We start from the raw sequence: 9956 nt of genomic DNA on the forward strand, positions 1-9956 counted from the left end.
TCTGCGAATATGCACTGTAGATACATAATGTGATTTTCTAGTGGGGTAAGTAAGAAATAAATTATAATGAAAAAGCTTTTCAACAAATATTCCAGGGCAAAGACATGTAATAAACTTGCGGACTATGATATCAAGGGGATTATCAGCGCTCACCTTACGGCAGTTACTGTAAGAGGAAATGTAATAGCAGCCCGTTTTATAGAAGGTGTATATCATTCGTTATTAATTTTATGTTTTGTGGAAAGTAATAACACCTAGGAGCTAAATTACGAGCTGATCATTATTTTAATTATATTCTACTATATTTGTATCACGTGAAGACTTAGTTTTTTTATACGTACATTCTTTGTGACGAACCGAATTATAATTAAGGTCACAGTACTTTGACAAATTAAATTTTCTACGAATCACATTTGCCACACAAACAAAACCGAATGTGTTTGTGAAAGGATAACTTTTCATTCTTATTTGTTTTTTTTATTTATTTATATGTTTTGCTAATGAAATTAGACGTGTATTTTATAATAATTTGTTAAAGTAGGTTAATAAGGATAAAAATAAATATAAAAGCTCGTGACATTTTAATGTTAACGATTCTGTATGTTGACGATATATTTTTATCGTACAAAACAGCACACTAATCCTTTTTGGAAAATTATAAGTGTGGTTATTCACTTGTTTGTCTAGTAGTAGCTACCTACTCTACCTACTCGATGTGTCACTGCTGTGCACTTTAGGTACTCAAGCCCGATTCCCGGGTCGCGTCAAAATTTATCACTATTATTTTTTAAGGGTGGTGATAGATAAATTGTTGAAAAATCATTGCAACAGATTTTACAGTTTTATCACCAGCTTACCACGTAGCAATATAAAAGGAAGATTTCATTCACGTTAACCTTTCCAATTATCTTCGAGTGAGCTTTATGACCTACTTATTGCACCAGTAATGGCCACCGTTATCTCCAGAACGCAGCTATGAAGTTACTGATAACTATTGTAAGATTAGTCTAGATTCTAGAGGTAGAATTTCCGATTTCGAAAGGTTTCTTACGTATAAAATAAAAGAGAAGGTTAAAAGTATTTTCCGGCATTTTATATCCGGTACATGTTTACAGTGGGTGGACAAATATAAGTCTCAGTTAGCCAAGTAAACGTCAACAATGTCTGTCTAACGAACGTGCGCATGGTCAGTGGTCACCCACTCATGCAGCGCCCGAGGCAAGCATAAGCAATCCACGGTTTATCCCTCACAGCAGCTGTTATCTCGCCACAAAGCCACCTTGAGGATTGAAAACAATACATAAATGCAACATTTATTTAACATACATGTTTACTCCACTGTATTTCTGTTTGTAGGTAAATAAACCAGACACATAAAATTCTGCCGTTAGCTTGCCAATATTTATTATTAGTTTTTATTACATAACATAAAAGTTGTCTAATTTTAACTTTTACGTAAATTAAATAAGGGTAATGACTCAAGACCGTTACGTGGGCTTTACCTACATCAGAGTAACAAGTGGGTAATTATTGGGCGTCACAGTCGTCAACTTAATGAATGATCAGATATGAAATATCGAATGTGTATAAGTTTCATTTGTGGATGGAACAAAAATAGTAAATGTAATTGATTTGTGGGATTAAGGTTTTGATCATTTGAGCCACAAAAGAATGCTTTAACAATTGTCTTTTTCATACAGCGCGGTTCTCATCACGAAACATTTACCTTTAGACGGCTATTTGAAGACCATCATTGCTTCGTTAGTATATGATCTAGACTTCTGCGCTTGCTGAATTTCAATGAATTAACGATTGCTATGATTGACTACAAACTAGCGAAGAGACGTACGGGCGACTTCTATTTTTAATACCCGATATGTTCGAAATTATTTAACCAAACATTAGATTGTATTTCTAAGTAGGTTAGTACAAGTAGTTCCTATGCCAATTTCCGACCGCTGTGTTTCAGTTAGTTACTACTTCGCACACAAACTAATTGGAATTGAATAATTATTGAAATTAGTCCAATTGTTCCTACAGTGAAACGTGGCATTTCTGCTCCGTATACAAGATATGAGTACCTATGTGATGCTGATAATGTATTTTCATTTTATTTTATAATATTTGATTAAATTATAATTTTCCTTGTTACTATTACTATTTGTTGCTCCTTTCGTAAGACTGAGACTGAAAATGGATGTCAATTTTATGTTAAAAGAAATATTCATTAAAAGCCCTGTTATAATATTTGTATTTTTCTTTCGTTTCGTAAGTTGATTAAAAAAATATTTCAAATTCAACATTAACACAGAAAAAGCATTGTAGAATAATTTTATATGTGAAAATTCATAAGGTCAACAATGTGTGAATTAGCACTCCAAAAATACATTTAGTTTATTTTTCCCAGTTTCCGTGAATACTTTTTCATATAATGCGGTTCCAGCTGCAATTTTGGTGCCTGTATTTTACATTTTATTCTTTGAGCAGTCCCCGGGTTTAAAGCTACTACTGAAAAGCTTTATAGCGTAGTATTTAAAAGCCTTTATGTAATTTTAACCACCTCTAATTTTGTCACCTGTTTACTTAACATGCATGATTTCAACGAAAAATATTTGTCACGTAACAGTTTTCCCTAAAGACGTTCTATTTGGAAGATGTAACTACTGTGTACAATGTAAGTACATGCTGAGCATAGATAGTAGAAATTGAGTTTGGGCGAGCTTCCTGGTTACTTAACTCTTTTGTTGACTTCAATAAGCGCTGTAGAGAGTACGAAACGCAAACTGCAACTAAATTTGTTGTTCCTGGCTGGATTTTAAATAAGTATTACAAGGCGCCTGAGGGTATCTACTTTTCTATAGTTTTCTTGTTGAAAGTAAGTACAAATACAGTCACTTGAAATGAAAGGTGCCATGATTGGAATAGATGTTTCTCAGAGTATTAAAAAAAACGATTAAATATTTAATTATGTTGGCTAGTACACACCTTAACCATACATTCTACTCAAGCAGCTACAAAAATGTTAAAAAAGAGACTAGAAAAAAAATAACAATGCTTCCATTCAGTGAAAATAGGTATAGTTTTAGGGCGTACAGTCCGAGTGAATGGAGGAGAGGAGTACACGAGAGAGTTCAAAAGACGAGTACATAGCGAGTACACAAGAGAGTTCATAAGAGGAGTACATAAGAGGAATATTTATAACGTTTTGTATGAAAAAATTTGAACGTTTTTTTTCATGTATTTTTTATTTGTATTTATCAAAGGAATTGATGCCCTTCTTAAAGAAATTAGCTGGACGGGAGGCAACCATTTCTTCAAAGGCATTTTTTACTGCCTCTCGGGTACTGAATTTTTTACCCGACAAAAACTTATCCAAATTCTGGAAAAGTTGTAGTGTGTGGGCACAAGGTCTGGTGACTGGCGGACGACGGAAAAAATCATTCATTTGTGAGTCTGTTGAGCAGTTCAAGGCACGTCTCGACGCGTACTTCGCGCTAGCGTTCATTGAGTTCGTGGGACGCCCATTTGTTAAGCTTTTTTACCTTGCCAATTTGACGCAAATGAATCAATATTGTTTTGATGCTAAAGTCGAAAGCTTTAGCCGTAGATTGTGTATCATCAGCTTCCACAATCGCCTTTAATTCATCGTTGTCGACCAAAGTCTTCGGTTCAACTTTCAGGTCGAAATTTCCAAAACGGAAGCGAGCACACCAATAACAAGTGGTGCGTTAATTAGCAGTGTTAGCTCCGTAAACGTCGTTGATGTTACGTGCCGCTTGTGCCGCGTTGCTGCACCACAGTACTCATATTCCATAATAACTTGATTTTTTAGCGTATCCACGATGAAGAAGAAGATTGAAATGCGATGAAAATGTAGCACTAATCAATAAACTAATGACTACTTTTGGAAGATGAATTCCATGGTTTTTTAATAAAATTAATTTTAAATTACAATTCTTAGCCAAACAAAAAATATTATGATTTGAAATGGCCATTACCGCAGAACGGCAATTTCATAGGTAAAGACCTAATATAAGAGGAGTACATAAGAGTACTTTTTCCAAGGTAATCAATATTACTTTTTTCAGCTCTGTGCATTCTTTCACGTGACAGTATAATTAGGATTAGCATTTAGCAGTCGCATAGATTCATTGATCAAGGTTGTGTTGTGGATGTGACCATTTATCTAAACAAAAGAAGTAAAGTTTGTGACGTTGTGAGAATATCTCTGGATCTAGTCAGCCAATTTGGAAAATTATTACGTATGGTGTGTTAGCGCCATGTAAACGACGCCATGTCAACCTGCGACGTGCTGCGCGCGCCGCTGGACTTTGGCTGTCACATTTTTTGTCATTGAAGAAAAATTTTCTTTTCGCTTTTTATTTGTCTCAATAAATTGTATACGATTATATTATAATAAACGATTATAATAAACGAATATATGCGTATCAAACATGGTCCTTCGAGCCGGATGAAGCCTCGCATCGAATCGAGCATCGAATCAGCAAGAAACGGTCAGGCCGGTCGTTCCTGTTCTTCCTATCCTTTCTTTTTGTGTCTAATATCGTGCTGTATTTCAGAATTGCAGTTCGTAAACCTACCAATATGTGCAGTATGTGGTGCCTGTCAACTTGTATTTCGCTGTTGGTGTTTATACGTGAGTAACCGTCTCTTTGTGAACCGCCAAAATGAGTGACGAGGAATACGGTGAAAGCAATTGTTCAAATGTAGGTGATCTCAAAAAACAAAGGGGTTCTTTGAAAAGGCGATTAAAGTTATTTGAAAAGTATATTAGCAAGTACGAAAATGTAACATTATCCGAACGACAGCAAGCTGAACTTAGTTTACGAATGGAATCGGTTACAAATGTGCTTACGTCTTTTAATAGAATTCAAGATAAAATCGAGCAATTAATAGATGAGGTTGAGTTAGACAAACAAGTTGAGTATAGAGAAGCTTTTGAGGACCAATATTTTAGTATTATGGCAATTGCCAAATGTTTAACCGATGTTGCAAAAGTTTCAGGTAAATGCGATAATTTACAGTCTGTGCCAAATAAAAGTTCAATTAAACTACCTCAAATTATTCTCCCCTCATTCGACGGTTCGTATGATCACTGGCTCGAGTATAAAAATTCATATTTATCTATGATACATAAGCGGACCGATTTAGATTCAATTCAGAAGTTCCATTACTTAAAGTCTTCGCTTACGGGTTCCGCACTCCAAATAATAAGTGCATTGGAGTTCACTGCAGCCAATTATACTCACGCATGGGAGCTTTTGGAAAATAGGTACCATAATAACCGATTGCTTATTCACAACCATGTCAAATCTTTGTTTACTGCACAATCTATCAACAAAGAATCTCCTTCGTTAATTAGGAAATTGATCGACGTAGTTTTACGTAACTTGCGAGCGCTCAAATCTCTTGACGAACCGACGGACACCTGGGATACTTTAATAATTTATATTATCGTATCGAAACTCGATTCAGCTACTGAGCGTGAATGGGAGAACCATAAGGGCACGATATCATCGGATTTTAATAAAACTAAAATAAAATTAGATGATTTATTGAATTTCTTACGTAATCGGGCTGACATGTTGGACATGATTCATAACAATCATACTCGAAATACGAATAACAAGCCTAGTAATACGTCTGAGGTCAAAAAACATACTAGTGCCGCTCATACACCGCAGTTACATAGTTTTGTGTCCACGCGTAACAATAACAATACGATTAAACCCGAAAAATCGAAGAATGTTTGTGTTATGTGCGGTGAAAAGCACGCATTGTTTATATGTTTTAAATTCCTTAATTTAACAGTTTTTGACAGAATTAAATTCGTTGATAATACGAGGGACTTGTGTCGTAATTGTTTACGTACAGGTCACACGATATCAGAGTGTTTGTTTGGGCCATGCAAGCAATGCAAGGACAAACACAATACTTTATTGCACAAGGATAAAAGCCATGTTATTGCATCGGTACCGGCAGCTTCAACGGCGAGTGTTGATAGGGAGCCGGTTTCTGTCGTCTCATGTGCTTTGAATTTTGTAGACAACACCAGTGCCTCGCCAATCGAAAATGCGTCTTGTGTCTCAGTACCACAAGTGTTATTGTCGACCGCGATAGTTGAGGTTCTTGGTAGTGACAATAAATACTATACGGCTCGCGCACTAATAGACGGTGGTAGTCAGAATTCTTTCATTTCGGAAAGGCTCTGCCAACGTTTAAACGTATCATTAATACAGTCCACTATACAAATTGCAGGTGTGGGAAAGTCGGTTTCACACTGCCACTGTAATAAATTATGCGATATTACCATGCGATCAAAAACGAGTAACTTTAACATTCAATTGCAATGTTATGTTTTGCCGAGCATTACAACGAGTTTGCCGGCATCTCATATTTATTACGACACACTCCTCATCCCAGACAACGTATGTCTCGCGGACCCCACGTTCAACATTCCATCAGAAATCGATTTGCTGATTGGTGCTGATGTTTATGGGGATTTATTGGAAGCGGATAGAATTCGATTATCAAACGGTCCATACCTACAAAACTCGAAGGTGGGTTGGCTAATTTCAGGTCCTATATTTACAACCAATTTACGCGCTAATAAGGTTCATTGTTATTTCACACAACAGTCGAATGTTGATACACACTTACGTAAATTTTGGGAGCTAGAAGAAGTTGTAAATTCGGGTTCGGTATTAACCGAAGAAGAACGTCAGTGTGAGGAATATTTTATTAAAACCACTACACGAGATAATAGTGGCAGGTTCTCAGTTCGAGTACCATTGAAGGAATCAGCTGATGTTCTCGGTGACTCATACGAGAGGGCAAAATCACGCTTCTTGTCATTAGAGCGGAAATTAGATAAATCCCCTTCGTATAAAAGGTTATACAGTGACTTTTTACGGGAATATAATGACCTAGGGCATATGTCTAAAATAAACGAATACGCATGGCCGCATTATTTCCTACTACATCATGGGGTATTCCGCGAGCACAGCAGTACAACAAAACTTCGTGTAGTGTTTGATGCTAGTGCCGCAACCACATCGAATAAGTCGTTAAATGACATACAGATGATAGGCCCTCCTCTCCTAAACGACATATTTTCTTAGGATGGCAAGTAGATAAAGATATGCTTTATTTTACCACCAACGTAGAAAATACGTCAAAGGTCACTAAACGAACAATGATGTCTGTGATATCACAAATCTATGATCCGTTAGGTCTTTTAGCGCCGACAATTATTATAGCAAAAGTATTGCTACAGAAGTTATGGCTTTGTAAAATCGATTGGGATGATGCGGTCCCAACCGATATTGAATGTTTGTGGAACCGATTTATTCAAAACCTGTCGTCTTTACAGAACATCCAGGTCCCTCGTTACGTCATGAGTGAACATGTACTTAATTGCGAATTACATATTTTCACTGATGCGTCACAAAATGCGTATGGGGCTTGTGCGTACATACGCACGTACTCGGATCAATCATCGGTATCAGTCAAATTATTATGTGCAAAGAGCAAAGTGGCTCGTAAAAACAGTGTGTACTATTCCGCGGCTTGAACTTTGTGGTGCTTTGCTCGGCGCGCGGCTATATCGTAAAATTTTAAGTTCGTTAAGGCTTACGTTTACAAAAGTTTACTTTTGGACAGATTCCACCATAGTCATGGGCTGGATTAGAATGCCTCCTCATAATTTAAAAACGTTTGTCCAAAATCGAGTGTCTCAAATAAACGATCTTACGGGAGACGCGATTTGGTTGCATATTAAAGGCACAGATAATCCTGCAGATATTGTGTCGAGGGGCCTCCACTTAAACGAACTCCAAGACAATGACCTGTGGTGGCACGGGCCAGCCTTTTTACAGAGCCATGACATTGAATGGTCAAATAATGTTGTCATAGATAATGAAAAATTGCCTGAATTGAAGGTTCAACATGCGAGTATGGTGTGTAGTAATCAGAATAGTGATTGCTTAGTAGATTTTAATAGATTTTCTTCATTCAATCGGCTGCGTCGAATGTCAGCCTATGTACTTAGGTTCATCGGTAACACACGTGTTAGTAAACAAGACCGAAAAACCGGTTCCTTATCTGTTATTGAGTTGGACGCTGCAACTATTATGTTAGCACGGCTTGCACAACTGCAATCGTTTAATAGCGAATATAGCGATTTAGATAAGAAATCGGTTGTAAAATCTAAAAGAATACTAGGTTTAAATCCTTTTCTTGATGAATTTAAATTAATACGCGTTGGCGGAAGGTTGAGTAACTGTAATTCTTTTAATAACAACAAGAAACATCCTATTCTGTTGTGTAGTAAACACAGACTGACTATGTTGATATTTGCGCATGAACATAAACAGTTATTGCATTGTGGGCCTCAGCAACTCTTGGCTTCTGTGCGTGAGACTTGGTGGCCACTTGGTGGGAGAAACCTAGCTAGGAAAACTGTCCACGATTGTGTCACTTGCACGCGACTTAAGGGAAAAATTGTACAGCTTCTCATGGGTAATTTACCCGCTGAACGCCTGGAAGCTGGGTTCCCCTTTATGCGTTGTGGGGTAGACTATGCGGGTCCAGTGATGATATTGAATCGAAGAGGGAGGGGTGCAAGTCTCATTAAAAGTTACATATGCTTGTTTGTTTGTTTATGTACCCGTTCCATTCATCTTGAACTAGTTACAAGTCTATCAACGAAAGATTATATACTTGCTTTGAAACGTTTTATATCCCGTAGGGGTAAGCCAGCTGAAATTATGTCGGATAACGCAACAAATTTTGTAGGTGCTGAACGAGAATTTGTTTCATTCATTGAAAGTAACAGTAGCGATATTGATGATTTTACTTCAAATAACAACATTAAATTTAGTTTCATTCCTCCGTATGCTCCTCACTTTGGCGGTTTGTGGGAGGCAGGGGTGAAATCGTGTAAGCACCACCTGCTACGCGTAATCGGTTCACCTAATCTCACTTACGAGGAACTCAGTACGGTATTGGCACAAATTGAAGCCATCCTCAATTCCCGACCCTTAACCGCCCTGTCCACTGATCCTAACGACCTCCAACCCCTCACACCAGCCCATTTCCTTATCGGCCGGCCATTGACTGCTCCAGCCTGCAGAGATCTGACTGAAATATCGATTCATCGGTTAATGCGCTACGACGTTATTGAGCAGATGAGGCAAATATTCTGGAAACGATGGGCGAAGGAATATGTGGCGGAGTTGCAGACGCGCACTAAGTGGAAAACTCGTCAAGATTCTCTTGCGATCAATCAACTGGCTTTGATAAAAGACGACAACCTGCCGCCACTAAAATGGAAGTTAGGGAGAATCATACGAATGTATCCTGGAACCGATGGGATCTCAAGGGTGGCCGACCTACTGACGTCATCGGGCATCACACGTAGGGCATTCTCGAAAATATGCCCCCTGCCAGTATCACCATAGCAGACGATGTGTCTGCTAATTCGGAATGCTGAAAATGTTGGAACCGGCTGTTTCCAAGGCCGGGGCCATGTTAGCGCCATGTAAACGACGCCATGTCAACCTGCGACGTGCTGCGCGCGCCGCTGGACTTTGGCTGTCACATTTTTTGTCATTGAAGAAAAATTTTCTTTTCGCTTTTTATTTGTCTCAATAAATTGTATACGATTATATTATAATAAACGATTATAATAAACGAATATATGCGTATCAAACAGTGCGTAAGTAATTTTCACAGGAAACAGCTATAATCTATGTCTATATGCTTTGAGTCTGACAAAGCTGTCATTTGTACATTTTCTGCAGCTGCTACGACTAACCAGAAGCCAGAAAGTCTGTCAGTCTTGTGTAGTTGACTGGATTGAAGATAGGTAGATAGGTAGTCGCTCCAAGCAAAATATTGGTCCTCAAACAGATTCGGTGACTGGAAGCCAACAC

The 9956-nt window shown here is 37.8% G+C and overlaps 1 protein-coding gene across 1 annotated transcript; it reads left to right on the forward strand.

Moving 5' to 3' along the window:
* Positions 1–6332: 6332 nt before the first annotated feature.
* Positions 6333–9735, forward strand: LOC124634134. The gene is made up of 4 exons (XM_047169558.1): positions 6333–6581; positions 6660–7129; positions 7580–8347; positions 9080–9735. The coding sequence occupies exons 1-4, from the start codon at positions 6333–6335 to the stop codon at positions 9480–9482; spliced, it is 1890 nt and encodes a 629-aa protein (XP_047025514.1). The 3' UTR covers positions 9483–9735.
* Positions 9736–9956: the final 221 nt, after the last annotated feature.

This window comes from Helicoverpa zea, chromosome 10 (genome assembly GCF_022581195.2).
Source record: "Helicoverpa zea isolate HzStark_Cry1AcR chromosome 10, ilHelZeax1.1, whole genome shotgun sequence".
Taxonomy (NCBI): domain Eukaryota; kingdom Metazoa; phylum Arthropoda; class Insecta; order Lepidoptera; family Noctuidae; genus Helicoverpa; species Helicoverpa zea.

What these genes read in the sequence shown, in the direction of transcription:
- LOC124634134 (XM_047169558.1), top strand. Translation starts at nt 6,333, where the DNA reads ATGCGATCAAAAACGAGTAACTTTAACATTCAATTGCAATGTTATGTT. An exon ending in GGCCCTCCTCTCCTAAACGA is followed by an intron (nt 7,130 to 7,579) that starts CATATTTTCTTA and finishes AACAGTGTGTAC; the next exon opens with TATTCCGCGGCTTGAACTTT. An exon ending in AAACATCCTATTCTGTTGTG is followed by an intron (nt 8,348 to 9,079) that starts TAGTAAACACAG and finishes CGCCCTGTCCAC; the next exon opens with TGATCCTAACGACCTCCAAC.